The 17,080-nt window shown below is 44.9% G+C and overlaps 1 protein-coding gene across 3 annotated transcripts in view; it reads left to right on the top strand.

The window, feature by feature from the left end:
- Positions 1 to 16,841, top strand: part of LOC135383958 (neural cell adhesion molecule 1-like) — a 341,204-nt gene extending 324,363 nt beyond the window's left edge. The window contains exons 9-14 of one of the 3 annotated variants that reach the window (XM_064613233.1): positions 885 to 1,010; positions 1,638 to 1,665; positions 3,090 to 3,172; positions 6,374 to 6,507; positions 9,287 to 9,610; positions 14,911 to 16,841. In XM_064613233.1, coding sequence (XP_064469303.1) covers positions 885 to 1,010; positions 1,638 to 1,665; positions 3,090 to 3,172; positions 6,374 to 6,507; positions 9,287 to 9,556 — 641 coding nt within the window. In that variant the 3' untranslated portion in view covers positions 9,557 to 9,610; positions 14,911 to 16,841. Of the gene's footprint in view, positions 1 to 881; positions 1,011 to 1,637; positions 1,666 to 3,089; positions 3,173 to 6,373; positions 6,508 to 9,286; positions 9,611 to 14,910 lie in introns of all 3 variants that reach the window. The other 2 variants (XM_064613234.1, XM_064613232.1) reach the window with 2 other exon arrangements.
- The last annotated feature ends 239 nt before the right edge of the window (positions 16,842 to 17,080 follow it).

Raw genomic sequence — 17,080 nt, 5'->3', positions numbered from 1 at the left:
CATTTAATATCCACAATGAAATTTAGAGTGCGCTGGGCAAATGAAATTCCTTCGTATAAGGGACTATGACGTTCTCACGTTTGATTGAGGATGTTTGTTATTGTCTTCTTAGCGCTACTTTCGCTACTACCACTGTATACAGTGTGGGGGCGTTAAGCAGAATGATGTCGCTGTAAACAAGAAAAAATATGGTATGGGATAATCGCGTAACGATACTCTGTGGTAAGGCAGCTGTTTGTCGTTTCCGTTTATCTGACCTAATCAAGACGCTTGTAACGTTGGCTTGCGTAGCTGCGTAGCACAGAGCAATAGGGACGTGCATAGGGATGGAGCCGCAGGTGGAGCGATTTCCCGTTCTTTCGCCTCCACCCCATGTTTGAATTCAGTTTCTACGAAGGTGTCTCTGTCATCAATCGATCCCTCTGCCCTCCGAAAGAGTAATCACATGGCTCATATTGTTATAACCGCTACGAATTGCCTTAGTGCGAACATCATCTTCTCCTCAGTCCCATTTTCTTTTGCACCTTTCACACAACCAAACCTCGGAGCTTCTATCACCGTGCTCTACAGTTGAAAGCTTGTTAAAGAAACCTAAGTACTGCCCGTGATGATAGGGGGGTATAAGTAACAATACGCCTGCCACTTTTGCTGCCACTTTTTTTTTTCTGAAACAAATTTGTGGGTAAACTTGATAAGGAATCTGTGATCACGTGTAATTTGCAATACGAACCGCGATACAATAAGCAAATGCTCTGAGAGAGCACGTATGACAAAGCCGGCAACAATTACCGAAGACTACTTTCAAGGGGACGGATTTTACCTGACAACTGAACTCTCGTTTACAACGGCTACAAACTAAATCGGCCTTATATTTCGTACAGCAGGTGTGCAAGGGATGATCATCATCAGGCCAGTCCTCGGAGTTCTCATTGGTGTGGTCATAGCACTCGTCATCGCTGCTGTCGTAGTAGCCATCTTCCTGCGTTGCAAAAAAGTGAAACGAGGCAAAAGTAAGTTCCACATACGCGTGCAACAAATTAGTCACCTTTAATTTCTAATTTATCCCTATATACTCCTCAATTTCTCACCGTGCACCTTCAATTTCTCTAAAGAAGATCAGGTTTGCAAACGCACGTCAAGTAAATTTGTAGCGCAACCTTTCCCGAGAACTTTTCCTGATAACCTTTTCCTTTGTGTCGTCCCTAGTTGTGGTCTGCCTCGGCTAAATCTCGTTGTTTTCCTGATAATTGTGGGATGAGGAAACGGGCTTGTGTATAGCGGCTCGTCAGTTATCAAGCGTCTCGGTGGTGTGTAAATGCGCCGCAGTATTTAAACGCTTGAGGTTAGGTTAGGGCATCATCGCTTGTCAAATTTTCATGAGCGTGATTTTCAGATTTATTTGCCGGTGTTTTTCTAAGTTAGGTAAAAGATAAATTTATAGGTGACGTTAAGAAGTTTACCGAATATACTATGTTGTTGTTGACAAGGATGCAACCCGAGACAGGGAAATAAACAACAGACGTCTGTCTCGGGTTGCATCCTTGTCATCATGAACCAGCTTGTCTGCGCCCTCTCTCTGTTGTCGTATGTTGTTGTTGTTCTGATCGATGTGTAACACGCGTTATATCCTTTTATAGGTCCCGAGAAGGAGCACTTGGAAGACAAGTAAGTGAAGAGTTATATCCGTCGTAAAATATGCTATGTGTGTGCGTGTGTGTACTGTGAGTACCGCAGTTTGTATTGCGTGGATGAAAGACGGTGTGTCACTCTTCTTAGGCTTCAGTATGGACTCGTTTCATGTTTCTCTGAAAATTTTCACGCATTTCACTCGAACATCGGTTATAACATTGCCACAGAGAGCAAAGTGGTTTGCAACAAACCCATCATTTTTTTTTAATTGATATAGATCCGCTTCCATCTGCAAAGGTGGCAGTGGCCCCAGCTGAAAAGCTGCTACTCTGCAGCTTGAGAAAACCCGGGGACCGCACACTACGTGGCGTGGAATGACATTACAGTTAAACACAGCAGGAATATTACACATACACCGACAAACTAGTTACGAAAAAATTCATAGGACAAGGCTTTTGCACTAAAAGCTATTACAAAAAGATATTACATTGTACACTCCACTGCGACATTTTGAAGAAACAAAAATATAGCTCCGCATATACATTAGGTACTTAAGTATAACAACAGTTAGCGAGAAGTGAAGAACAGCTTAGCGCAATGCCGAAAAGGAAATAACACACCATTCAGGTCGCCTGTATGTTTTAACTGTATCTGGGTAACTGGGTACTGTATGTTTTGCACCCAATATGTGCGCAGTTGCTTGCTATTACCATAGTTATAATGGAGGCTATCAAACAGTTAACTATACTTGTTGAAAAGGAAACTAACAGGCAAAAGTGGGAGAAGTCTAGCACTCGCAAGTGAATAAAATAAGTATTTAAAGAGATTGAAACATTTATTTTACTGAAAAACAAGCTTTCGGACGGAGTCCGTCCTTCATCAGGTGCGAGCATGTTCCTTGTTCAGTATGACGGGGAGCTTACACAACAGGTTTATGAACACGCATCATGAACATATTTCGTTAACACGTTTGCAAGTGTTTCTAGTTTGTCCCTCCGACCTTCTACCCACCTGCTGCTCTCCAATTTTAATTTCTCACATGAAAATGTCTACCTACAATTTGCCATGAATTAAGAATGAGTCAAATGTTGTATACGACATCTGACTGCTCTACTACTCTGCTATGCTACTCTATATAATCTACTCCCAATTAATATTATCACCTTTGAGAAGATTAAGAAATGGGACGGCATAGAGCGCAATGTTGACGCCGTGGTAGACGTTGGCGAAAATTTTGGAACAAGTCATTGTAACAAATGTTTACAAATGTTTGTGCAGAGAGGGTGGAGTGGCTTCTTACCTCATTGTGACACTATTGAACTTTGAAATGTTTCTGATGGCCACCGGATGGCTATAGGACGAAAACCAATAATAGAAGGAAAAAGTTTGTTACTGATCTACGAGTCTGGAATGTTCTCCGAAGTGGATTATGTAAAGTTAGCTTGTGCATTGTCTTTCAGATCTTTAACTTTGCTCAAGAAAGACCCTGACGAGTCTGTTGACATGGAGGAGAAAGGGCCTGACATTATACCTGCCACTACGAGTAAGAAACTTTCCTGAATCGGGGTTCTGGAAGAAATTTCTTATATTGACACCAGTACAAATATGTTGACATGAACAAGCTTGAAGGGACTGTAAAGCGAATGGCAAACCTGCATAAACTGTGTACTTTTCTGAAAGCTTGTAACGTGGAAATTTCATATACATAATTGCTCTGCTGTACATTGAACATTTTTTCAGCAATTGAATTTCAAAGATTGCCGCGCCGAGCAAAACTTGCGGACTCCCAGACGCGCCAACCCCGAAGCGACTCGAGCGCCATCTATTGAAAACGCGAGCAACTAGGCGAGACATATGGTGCGTCGCGGGTGCAGTGCGCGTTTCGTAGTCGAAGGTGCGCGATCAGTGTATCCCGGAACACTAGAACGTAAACCAGACATCCGTAGAAAGCGCACGGATGCGAGGTTTGCAGACAGCAGCAATACCGAGGAACTTTCACAGCTTTCGTCGTCTGGTTACTCCACTCCCAACGCAGCCGTGGATGATGGCAGATAACCAGACTGCACCGGCACCGAGACGCGGAGAGAGAGAAACGCCAACAGATGGCGATAGGTTACAGCCATTACAACAGTTTAAACCGCGCTTCTCAAGATTTGTTGTTGTTGTTCAAGACATTTCTAATTGAAGTTTACAACCTGTCTCAAGTGCGTTTCGTAGTGCTTCAATATCACGTGATATCTGTCCGCCAATCCGCGACCGGCTCCCACTTTGTCCACCGCGAAAGTCGAAGGTCGCCACCCTTCAGTTTCTAGAACTGAGACTTGCTGATTTGTGTGTGTGTCGTCACAGCCCAGTTCTACACGCTGGTATCTTGAAACGTGGTTGTTATATTTCACTTTACAGTCCCTTTAAGAACGCCATCTTTCCTGACACCCATACAAACCTCGTTGTAAATGCACGACAGAAACGTATATCAAGATGCAGAATGTTGAGCAATGCATTCTTATTGCACACCCACAGCATTTAACGCGGCAGCCATAGTTGGTTCGCGGCGACGGTCGAAAAACAAATCAACGTGGCTGAAACATTCACTGTGTTATCGAAAATCACTTCAGCAATAATGGGAAAAGTTGCTGAGTTCAGCTATCACTTGTTTTAGATTGCTAATTATACTGCATTTATAGCTGCTGCTAGAAGTGATTGTAATGAGTAGTAACAGAACAGATTAGCTGATGCAAGTATAGGCATTACCATCCAGCAGGTTTGAGGCCATGAGATGCGACTAAAAAAAGGTACATGTATGCATGTACCTTTCACAGCATCTAGGAAATGTCGCTACCACCTCCTGCTTTCTCTCTCTCTCTCTGCCCGGTTTAGGACAAACTTCGAAATCAAAATAGCCACCAGCAGCACAGGAAGTAAAGCAGTATTTATCTATGCGCAGTGAAACACATCATATTTGTTACTTATCTGAGGAGTTTCTAGTCTTATTCTCACATTAGTAGTAGATTGACACACACACACATACACATAAAGAGATGATGATGAGATGGGGTTGATGCTGGGCGCTGCCCCAGTGGCATTTGTAGATAGTGAAAAATGACGACGGAGATCTAGATAGACATACGTCGATATTTTGCTCACATTCTTCATTTATTCCGTTCCTAATTTAGCGTCGTCATATTTTATATTGGCTCTTTCAGGAATTTCAACCCTAAAAGCTATCAGCCACTTGTCATAACGGTGATTTACCCGTTAATAACTAAAAGGAAGCAGACGTGCTCACAATTGTTAGCACACCAACAAACACAACACAGCAGATGTGCACACGGACTAGCCCCTGCCTAGCTCATTGCCTAGCCTCTGAGATTTGAAGGAACAGTGTATAATACACCCCTCATAAAATTTTCGTTGTTTGACTAATGCTTTTGCGCGGCTGAAAACATGCGTTTTTGCCCGGAAATAATACTTGTGGCTCACCTGCAGCGCGAAAGAGGTTCGTGGTCTGCACCCCCTGTGCAGTCTCTTGAAAGGGCGGACGAACAAATTAGCCAAGTAGATTGCCGGCCGATGCGGAACATAGTAGTATCGGTTTCATAGATCAACTTCCGGATGCGACCGTCCGTCCGTTTAATGCTGCGTTTCCAAACGGGCGATTTTGACAGGCGAGAGCGTGATAATGTCACACTTCTCACTCGAGTATTCCCAAATTAGGAGCCACTCAGCGAGGGCGTGAAATCACCATCTCGCTGATATCTGCTGCCTAGTCATATCTGAGCTCTCGCTTTCTAGATGGCAGACAACAACAGAAAACGAAAACACACGCGCGTCCTGGAACATGGAAATGTAATGCAACTAATAATTGCGATACCTTTACTGTGCTATATGAACCACAAAAATTAGAGTTGTTGTGCATGCGTTGGGATATTACAAACAAATAATTGTGTATAAATGTGTCAATAAATTCACTCTAGAATCCGCTAGGGGACCCAATGTCGCAGCAAATAATCACAGAGCTGGCCGATACACTGTGAATGCAGAACCGGTGATAAAAGGTTAGGAAACTTTGATAAACCTATGAAAAACGTAAGTAATGCCGTGATGAAGACGCGTGTTCGGGGTTACAAGGGCCAGTGCAAAATACACAGCTGGGATTAACACCTGTCATAGCAGAACCCAGAAATCAGTTCACATTTGTGGGCTTGGCACACTTGATAGATGCACTGAACAACAACAATTATTCCTTCAAAATCACGTTTGCCTCTGTCTCTTATTGTGTACAAAGTTTAAAGTCTAGAATGACATCGTGTGTCTAGACTTGTGTGTGTCTAGAATGACATCGTGTGTCTAGACTTGCCTAGAATGACATTGTGTGAGATGACATACAGGAACATACCACCACTATGAACGCACGTCTGGAAGGAGTGAACGTTTCGATATGCGAACGCTGAAATAACTATCGTATGAATTTCTTGAACAATTAAAAAATCAACAGCGTCGTATTCTTTCTTCGTTTTTTGCCCTCATTCAGCAAAGGCTCCAACACTGTTTATTCATTAGTCAGTGCGGATTTCTGTGTAAATATTCCGAGTTTAAATGGCGCACACAATGAAATGTCGTCAACAAAAGATGCTGCATGCCACTCCTGCAGAGCCTAGTAATTGTATTAGCCTTAGCGATATTTTGCGCAGCTCGTATCTAATGATGTCAACGCCTGCCTTAATATCCAGTGTTCATTCAACAGTATTTTCAGGTTACGACGTCGCAACAGAGAAAGTAATGTCATTAACTGCTGGGACGGACACGTACACAGTGGCAGCTCCATTAAAAGAAAGTTTAGAGAGCTTGGGAAGCCATAGGACGTCTTCGCCAAAGAGGGTAAGCTAAGGTCCTGTTCGCTGCCTCGCTGCCTCTCTGGCTATAGGGGACGTGCGCTTTTCCAGGTGGCACGCCGAACACTGTGGCGACAGTGCCAAAGTGGTAGAATTTTAACTCTCCGGTCGCTCCCTACACCGCCTTTTCATCACTACCAACTTCACTGCCATTCAGAAAAGCAGATAAGGGAAGCAAACGAAATGTAGACGATTCTTGCGAACAAAGCACGGCCGCTACACGACCGCTTAGCGCCTTCTTTCTCCCCTCCGAAACTTTACTGCACGGTCTCTATATGGGCATGGGACTTACATAGACAATGAATAGAAATAAATACAGATACTTATACAGACAATAAATAATAAGCGTAATAACGATAATTAAAAACAAAGCGAATGTGTCTTCATTACAAAAGCGCTGTGGAACTTGGCAATGCAAGTGAATCAGTGTCGCCTCCTCTACCGAAACGAAGTAACGGAATACGGCTAGCCCTTTACTTCGCTCAAAAGCAGAGCAATATTGGCGTCGCATGCAAATTCGAAAATGTAGCGGGATGCCACTCCCGCTAACAAATTGAAGTAACCTAAGTACTCTTCCGCTGTCTTTCGCTACCTATATAATCGGTGTTCAGGCATATCGTTGTCCCGTGTATCTTGCGATGGTGGATGATTTAAATTCCTCACACCACAAGCTACCGCCTTGGTAATTGGTGTCTCCGATTTAGGCAGATTTGGATCAGGGTACGCATGTGCTTTGGGTCCCCAAAGAAATAAGAGGTCTTCACTGCGCATGCCCAGAAATCAAACAGTATTATGCAGAAAGCGCAGAGACGACTTCTGATGTCTTTTGGGTCCCAGAGCGCGTGGCTGCCCTATTGTAAAACGGCCTATTATCCGCGTTTACGTTATCTTCCGCAACACAACGAGTTCTCATGAATGTTGTTCTAAGAGAGCAGTTCCGTGTTCTAAATATCCACAATTCCCAACCTCAAGCTCTTCCGTCTACCTATTGTAACCGTGTTGATTTTCATTGGGTTTAGTTCTGCAAAATATACCGCATCACTTATTGATTTAAAAACATGCTACTTTTTTCTTCTTTTTTTTACAAGCGATTTGCCAGCTGTGGCTGCGTAAACCGTTACCGTTTCTCTCACGTGCCATGTTACAAACGCCGAGCACACAGAGGGGGACAAACACGACAAGCAGCGTGAGCCCCCATGCAGTATTATGACTGAAGGAAATCGTCAACGAAGGCAAAGCGCACTTTCCGCAGGCTTACATGCGTCATCCGAAACAACATCGCGTTAGACGACAAAAAAAAAAAAAAAAAAAAGCTAGGGTTATTTAATCTCGATAGAAAGCCTGACTCATGCCTGTTTCACATCGGACTAGTACATCGAACCATGGGCGCCGCTAATCAATTTTTAAAGGAGGGGCAAGTTCTCGCACCCACGCGAAACTGCACAGTCCCCCGTGTGGGAATGTGACGTTCTACAACTCACTCTTGCGCAATAACTCCGAGTGCCATCAGAGACATCCGTCATTAAAACGCTCCCGCTACTGTCTCTGCCTCCCGCAACTTGTTGGTGCATGAGATGTTGCTATTTGTTGAATTACCACAGTTACACGACCCAAGAGCCGATGCTTTTAGTTATCACTTTAAAGAAGCCGACCGATCCATCTCACTCGGCAGGGCTCTTGCAAAGTCACGAAAAAAAAAGTGAAGAAGAAGTAAAAAAAACCTCTTGCTGCCCCCCCCCCCCCCTTAACGGCGCCCATGCATCGGACTAGTAGGAAACGAAACGCACGTAAAGCAAAGTTTTCTCCCGTGAAATGACAATGAGGATATTTTGTCGTGTTTCCACCATCTCTCTCTCTTCCTGTCCCGTACTAAACAACATATTGTTTGCCTGCAGCGAAAAATACAATTGCAATAAACGACTGAACACGCATCCGGTATAGCGTTGCAGCTGCTTGTATAACTGAAAACGGAGACATGTTGTTGATGTTATTCACCATCACATAGACTGTAATGCGTTTCGGAAGACGTTGAAAAGTACACGCATGCACGCAAGGAAACTGGATTCTGAGATACTACGAGATAACGGCGTCATTTCTCATTATATTCAGGGGGCTTAAGTTATGAGAGTAGTGGCAATCTAGGAGGATTGCCAGACATGTCTGCTTGAATGAGAAGGCAATGAAATAAAGAGAAAGAAAAACAGGTTTTTGGGTGTCGTGCTTTTGCCCCCTCCGCATTCTACGTTTTTCATTTCATGGAAAGTACCGGTAGCCGAGAAAGAGCACTCCGCTACCCTGAATTTCTAACGGAAATACTTTAGCCAATACCATCTTAAAACGTAGCGGAATACTACGCCGCTTCTGAAAAAAGTAGCGAATACGGTAGCAGCGTAACGTGTACAGCTGCTACGCACGACACTAAGACTGTATGCAAATTAATATAAGAATTCTTAATTTGTCCGGTGAAATGTAGTAGGCCCAAAAAGGTTGGTGCAAACAGAGATGCAATTTGGGCAGACAACTTCCTTCCGACCATTTCTTTCAGCTTTGATTTTGGACTACTTTAAATGTTGTCTTTTCAACACGCCCGAGACCTGAACAACGGAACAACGCGTAACGCTTTGTGGGCAAATTGGCAAGTCAATAGGCAATGAAATCACTGTAAACTCTTTTCCGGTTGTCAAGATTTTGGAGTTCCTCTGCACATTTTATGAGCACTATATGTGTAGCGTGACATGGTTGACACTGTGATTTCTTTTGCACAGGATCCCAGTGAAGTAACGTATGCAGAACTGACATTCCCGAAGGGTGTGACACTTGTGCCCACGTCAGGCACTGGGACTCTGAGGAGGACTGCACCGTGTCAGAGTTCTCAAATGCAGGATTCTCCCACCGAATATGCACGAATAGATTTCCACAGGACCCTACGGCCGGTGCCAGGTAACCTGGGCCTTACGGGGGAGGAACTCGAGGATGAAGGCGGTGCCACGTGCGAGACACCCTTAATGTCAAATAGGAGAGAAAGCACAGTATAGCTCAACGAGTATGGTGCAGCTGGACCTGCATCATAAGCTCTACATCCCCATACGGTATGTATCAGCAAGACTTGGAAAAAATGCCATGACATTACGTTACTCATTACTTATCTCTAAAATCGAATGCACTATCATAACTCATTACTCAAATTAACGCGTTACCATTAAGGCACCAACTACTTTGTAATGCGTTACTCTACGTGTCGGTGAACGAAGTTTGAACTTTGTACATCGTATTTCAAGAAGTACAAAACTGCAGGGAGAAAACATGAGTACTACCACGATAGTATTTGTGTGTGTGTGTGTGTGTGTGTGTAATCTTCGTTTTGGCAATAATGTTGCGTCCGTTCATTGTACATAGCGAACGGTAGGTTCAGCTCTCAGGCGTACCCTGCAGCAGCAGTGTGATCAGTGCTGAAGCTGCAGACATTACGCACAACTGAAAGGTCAGCCATCACGAAGTGCCTTCAAAAATACGGAGGGAAATGAAGTTGTGACAAGATAAATTATGTCAGTGTGACACCTCCTGCATCGACACCAATACTGTTCTTGTCATTTCAAGGGGGTGAACACACCGCTTTCCATGCTATGTAGTGTATCGCACCAATAGGGTGTTTTCATAACTCGGCGCCATCCGGTTTAAGGCGAACCAACTACGCTCTGGCCGCGGGCCGCGGGCCTCCGCCATATTTTGGGCAAGGATGGAAGCGTTGCCCGCGCGCGGACAGTATGGCTCTGTTTGAACCGCGCGTCTGGGGTGATCTTTTGTCGGCCGCCGCCTGGGACTTGGTCTGCTTCCTCATCGAAGCATCGCTCTTTTCATGAGTGGATCGTCCATCTGCATTTGTAATGTCAGTCTGTTGTTGCGTGCCCCTCTGCAGCCAGCGTGGTGTGAGAGACGCCGAACGAAACAAGTCGTGTGCACAAACTGTTTGCCGGTTAAAGTTCACGTGATACATGGCTTTCCAAGTAACTATCGTCTGAAGCGTTCTGTTGCCATTCTAAATGGACGAACTATAAATACCTCGCAGGCGAAAGCGTTGAACATGTAGTAGGATAGTAGGAAGCATCGGCGAAAGCATGAAACACAGTAAGGTCCCACTTTCAAAATACACGACTGGTCTTGAAATGTGCATAGGAAACACAATGCATGCAGCATGTAAAAATATGGTGTACCGTATCTGAAAGTCGACAAGGCGACACGGATGGAAGTAGAATCCGTATATGACACGCATAATAGCTGTTCTCGCTAGCGCGGCCAGTCATGCCAGATGCACTATATGTTCACAAAAGGTGTCCGCACGTCTTTGGGAATACCCATCTGGTATGTTCGTCAAGTCTCTCGGCCACTGAATATTCTCGTTCACCATCGCGCGTTCGCTTACTATACACGGCACCGCATGTACGACGTGCCAAAGATATGGCCGAATGTCGTCTGCTAGAAGGTAATCAGACTGTCCTTTGAAAAGGGTCTATTGATAGAGAGACTGACAGAGGAAAAAATGTCTGGAATGTTGGTTGTAGAAACGATCAAAGTTGCGGTCGCGTCAAATAATTATATTTCCAAATACGACAGCTGGGCAACGTTTTCTTGAGTGTGAGAAATACAGAGGCGACGTCTTCGTCTTCGAAAAATACTTTGTCTGAACAATAAAATAATATTTCTCTTGTGAAACGTGGTTGTGCTTGGTAGTTACCATTTCGAAGTAGACTGAATAAGCAGGTTAAAAGAAACAGTGCATATTATAATAATCAACTTTATAGCTAGGGTAACTATCAACCATAGCCAGGACCTAAGTAAGCACTCCGCAGGCTGGGGAAAGCGAACTGACTCGGTAACATGTTTTTGGCAGCGGCCGACGGTACCGATTTCGCTGGGCCCACTTCTGCTACCCAAAACTGCAGTAGTTTCACTGAAAATACCCCACCCTGGAGGAGTGTACCCTTAATGTCTCTTACTAACTAATTCTGCATCGGTTTTGTCAAAATTCCTTTTTAGAACGGAGCAAACAGGGCTCGAAACTGGACGATCAGGCGTGTTGGCTTAACTTTGGGAGTAGATTAGGCTTGACTTGACTTGACTTGACTTTACGGGAGAAAATGCCCCGGCTTCCTATAACATGTGGAAAGCTTAGAATATACCACTGACAGTTCTGTAAAAAAAGTTCCATTCTACAAAAAAGGTTGGGCCACTTCACTGCCCCGAGCAGATCCCCAGGTTTCTTGAGATAACGGTGCAGCACATGCAGCGAGGAATCAGCACATGAATCGTCGTCCACAGGGGGTCGAGTGGTAGAGATGTCTTGCGAAAGAAAACGATTCGTCGAATTCTAATATTTGTTTTGGTTAATTTTAGGCCAGGCAACTTTAGGTCAGGCGTTCCCGAGTTGCATGCTCTACTGGCATTGTTCTGGGGGAGGTAAAATATATATTAAGTCGGTCGATCCCAACTTAAGATCACGTGACATTCCAAGGAGGGCATCAGGAGACTGACTTCCTCCTTTTGTAGCGTCCGGCCTGTATGGTGAAGTGATACGGACAAAGCTCTGAATATTTTTTTTGTGTTTATAGCTGATCGTGTGTATGATAAACACTTCTTAAAGGGACTATGAAACGATTTTTTTCTTCGTTTCGTTCGAAAGAAGACATTTTTCTGAGTCTAGAACCGAAATTTTACTTTCGTCGCGCGAGCGGATTTCTCGGGAGCGAATTTAAACGGAGCGGCGAAGGGAGGACAGCTGGCGCCGCGCCGTGACGAGCTGCCGAGCGGAGACACAACGGGTAACTTGACGCGACCACGGCCGGCTCAGCAACACGTCATCGTGACGTGTTGCCGAGCCGAGGAATCCCGCCAGGAGCATGCGCCGTAGGATCCCGCGTATGCGTTCATCGGGAGTGGAAATCTCCATGACAGCAGCTTTCGCGCGATTGCCGATTTCGGCAGTGGCGGCAGCCACAGCGCGAGCTCGCGGCATTACTTGCCATTGTGCAACACCGGGGACGTAACGGGGAACCGAAGTGCGGTCCGTACAGTTACACCATCGGCAGAGAAATATGGGCGGGAGAGGAGGAACGCGGAAGAGACATTTCCAGCGCGCGCTCCTCGCAGAGTGGAGCGATTTCGTCCGGAAAAATTTGTGGCATATTAGTTTCTCTGCGGGAAGAACAGTTTCCATCGAAAAAAAGTATGGGGGTTCGGGAAATTTCATAGTCCCTTTAAGGCAAGCTGTGTCTTGCTCTGCCGGGATTTTAATCCCAAATTGATGGCTGTTCTCTGCTGTCGACATGTGACGTGACGTCGACATGTGACGTGACATGTGACGTGATTGTACGTTGTTTTTAAAATTCTGGTCGGTAAAACCTGTTTAAATCAGCTTATACTTGTATTGTCAGTACACTCGTTTGAATAAGCACAAATGGCTGGGCAAATCTCCCTTCCATTATATAAAGTTTTTTTAAGACTGGTTTTGAGATAACGTCATGATCTTGGCAGTTTGCTTGGTGACCAAATCAGCAGCCCATGTACACCGGCAGTGCATACAGGCAACGGCCGTGGTGAGCATGCCGCAGGCGACTGCTCAATATATATGACCCAACGTCGTCGACGACAAAAGGTGCACCGGCGCACATCTCTACTTTCACGTCACCATAAGGAAAAAGAGAACTTGCCCGTGTTCGTGCACGAGTCAGCACACGTACTAATGATGTATCTATTATTTAATCGCAATCTGTTTCTACTTTCGACGAATGAAGACGCTGATGCTTAACTTCTTCAGTAAAATTCAGCATTCGCATCTGCATTCTTGAGAAATAAGACGGAAGCAGCCACGCAGTTTTGTGGACGTCCATACTCGTTCTATAGCAGGACTGCCGAAGTGGCTGCCCGCGTGGTACTCGAGCACAAAATAAAAACATATTCGTGTATAAAAATAACGAACATAAAAATACTCGCTTCATTAACGGTCGTGGCGTTCCCATTCGATTCGGTGCTCGTACAGTTTATCTTGCGTTAGTGATAGCAAACTGTTGCCACTGGCATGTAGCAGCCGAGGACTCTCTAACTAATGGCGAATTCGGGTGGTCATTCGTGGCAACTTTTTCGGCTAGATCCGGCCTGTTCCCGCTTGTTTTGCGAGGTCTCGCATGTTCGCGTGATACTTTCTGGGCGAGAGGAATTTTCCAGTTATCACTTTTCCACCCGGCCTCAAAGCGACCGGGTAGCAGATTGCACAACAATATGCGGTGTCCTCATATCCGCATCGCGAGGGTAGCGAGGGCCCTCATTGGCCAGCACGTTGAAGTTCATGTGTGCTAGCAGACGGCAGAATTCGAATGCGAGTGACAGCGATGCCCCTAGCGTGATCCAAGCGGCTAAAACAACTAGATTCCTAGCACTCATGTTCTGGTGCGAGCGGTCACGTGTTCCAGCTGGGGCGCCGACCTAGCAATTTCTGGGCGCTAGGCTGTGTTGCCATAAGATGTCCATCCGAATTCGCCATAAGAGACGCGAGCGGGGCCAGTTGGCACTTGTGAGGACGACAAAAACATTAAAAGTAACGCAAAGAAAGCCGGAGATCGTCGAACACCACACACAGTCCACTTCCATCTGCGCTTTTTATTTTCCGAATCAATCAATCAATGTCGAACTTCCAACTTTTAATCATAATTAACCTTTAATCATTTGATAAAAAGGTTGGACGTTGGACGTTCCTTTTCTGTCTAATGTGTTACTTTTTGTGTTGCTTTCGTCGTCTTCGCTGATGACTCTCTAAACCTGTCGCTGTGTTGATGTTTACTTGACTGATATTACTAGTACATTCCTACCAAAATTTGTGAGCGTATCGTATGTTTCACCTGAGATTATCCTGACATGCGTTTCCCGTCATTTTGGTGGCGCACTATAGGCTGCCGGGAATGTTGATATTTCACGTGCTTGTGTCGTTTGTGTTGTCTCGTTTTTCAACCGTGCCGCGACGGCGGATACCGGAGGAGCCCGGCAACGTGGTGGCGTGATGGCCTCCTATCCAGGCGCCGCACCCAATCTGGTTGCTGTCACCCTCTCCTGTCGCGCCGCAGCTGTTTCGCCCTTTTCTTCCGTGGTGAATGACGTGGTCGGCGCGCATTAAATAGACGCTTCTTTTCTTATTGCCATTCCACTAAACATCCGTTCTGTGCGGAGCTACGCAGACCACGCGATCAGCGGTTGGTCTGCACATAACAGCTGACGCTGTAACGTAACTATTGTTGTAAATGCTACGGAATGGAACGGGTCAACATGACTATCTGTGTAATCTCCTGCTAGGGGCACGATGCCGTTCTTGTCTGAAGCGAGCATTTCTCTTCTTTCTTTGCAGTAGCCAAAGCGGCGCGGAAGTGCCCTTGAAAGGGGGGTCGGTGGAGCCACTGAAAGTCTGCTCAACTCATATCAGCTCACAGCTCGCGGCTCCGGGACAGCTCCAACACTTTCCCCCGAAAGAAGACTGACATCTGCACCCAGCCTATGTGCCACGTTCACTTTTGAGCCACTGGGCTCCTAAGAAGCCAAACACGATTGCTTTGTTCGTTGGAAGGTGGTGCTAAAGAAACATGGTGACTATAGTGTGACTAATCGATACGTTATTGTGCCCCTAAACTGCCAGTAGGGGTGCCTTCGGACGATGATTATAAGACATGAACTGTTGAACAACATAATAGTTTATGATTTTTCAAACTGTACATACTTACACATACATATATATATATATATACATACATATAAGTGAGTATGAAAGAGTTGCATACTAGGTAATATATTTCTACATGCTCCGTGCATGCGATGAGTTACAGGTGACGACTCTTCACAGAAAGTGATCAGCAGGTAGTGATGCAGCTATGTACCATAATTTTTGGCAGATAGCTTCAGGATCTGATTTGCTTTGTTTGAACGATCCCGCGGTACATAAATAACAATGAAACTGACGCTATAAGAAGGGAAAACTCAAGAAATCTATAAGAAGGCACGGGTATAACGGTAGACTTCGAATCCCGTCCTTAGGCCATACCCAGGAAGTTGCAATGAGGTAGGATGTCGCGTACCCAGTTTTATTTCCTTTCATGAACGGCTTTAAGGTCATTACAAGCCCACGAGGAATGTCATTATCGTCAAGTAAGATAAACTACGGAGCAAGCCTAAATGTCGTGTCAATATAGGGCAGTCCGCGTTGAGCACACTGTCTTGGTAGTCTTCGTAGAACTGCGTAAACGTTCGAGCAAACCGAACTTGTGTACCATTCCACACATTAAGAGAACAATAGCACGACTCCGGAGCTACTTAAAAAAATTAATAGTACTTCCCCCAGAAACGTTTACATAAATCACATGCCATTTATCAAGAGGAAGATTAAGGCTGCGACGTTGGTAACGAGCCACGTGGCAAATCATTTCATTGATAGGAACAGGATTCCGTCATAACGTCACCAATGATGCATTCCAGTGTGATGAAAAGCACTAGCGTATTTTATTACATAATTTGACAGCGTTGTTTCAAGCTGTTTTTCTTTTTCTTTCTTTGTCTTTCTTTCTTTTTCTTTTTTTTTTCTCGTTTTCTTAGCTGGATGTGTCCATATATGTTTCGATGATGCTGTGTACAACGCTGGTTTAGTGGTAGCTAAACGACATATCACGTTCACACAAATACGGGGGGTCACGACATTCTGTGGATAAACAAGGGATGACGTGCGAAGTTGTTTGAGTGCATGCACGGAGTTGGAGTTTGCCACTGTTGACCGTCTTGTCAGCCAAGTACATGCGTCATTGGCAAGTGGTGGTAGCTTGAAGTGACCTAAATGCCGAACAGCGTCTGATTTCTCGTTTCGTGTCCGTGCATTTTGTTTCTGACATGTAAATGGTGATGTCGAAGCACCTTGCTTTCACACTTCATACCTATAATTATTTTGATAAATGTACACCTTTCTACGACATAGTCTCGAGATCTTGTAACAGCTTTCGACAGTGTGATACCACTCTGAAGTGCCTCTTCACATCAAGCCGCAACAAAACATAAAGAACGTGGGAATAGTGTACAGCTTGCCCGTGAAACACTAGTCATTGCCTTTCGTGATACGTTCACGTGTTCGTGTCTTAGTCCCGTTTTGTGTTTGAAAGTTCCAGGTAACGAGTGTGGTCTGTGCCTACTGGTGTCGCACAGAGGCGTTTTCTTTGGATACATATTGCTGATGAATGCGTTAAATTTATGAGTCATGCATAGATGGCAAAATTATTAGAAGACACTCTCCCGAGAATAAAATTTTTTATGTTCCAAGCATTCTCGTTCTGTTTCTTTGCACCAGTGAAGTACGGGTGCGAATGGTTTGCTTCTCTGTGCGACGAATAAAATACGACAGTTTGACTTGCGAAAATCGAGGGCAAACAAACAAAACAAAGAAAAGTCGTACTGCAGAGCGGGTGTCCTTGAAGCGCGCACACTTTCCAAATCCCAAATAATTCTAAATGTCTTCAGTATTTGTGCACTAGCTTCAGTGATTT

The sequence above is a fragment of the Ornithodoros turicata genome, chromosome 2, assembly GCF_037126465.1.
Source record: "Ornithodoros turicata isolate Travis chromosome 2, ASM3712646v1, whole genome shotgun sequence".
Taxonomy (NCBI): Eukaryota; Metazoa; Arthropoda; class Arachnida; order Ixodida; family Argasidae; genus Ornithodoros; species Ornithodoros turicata.
This window is presented reverse-complemented; position numbering and strand designations above follow the sequence as displayed.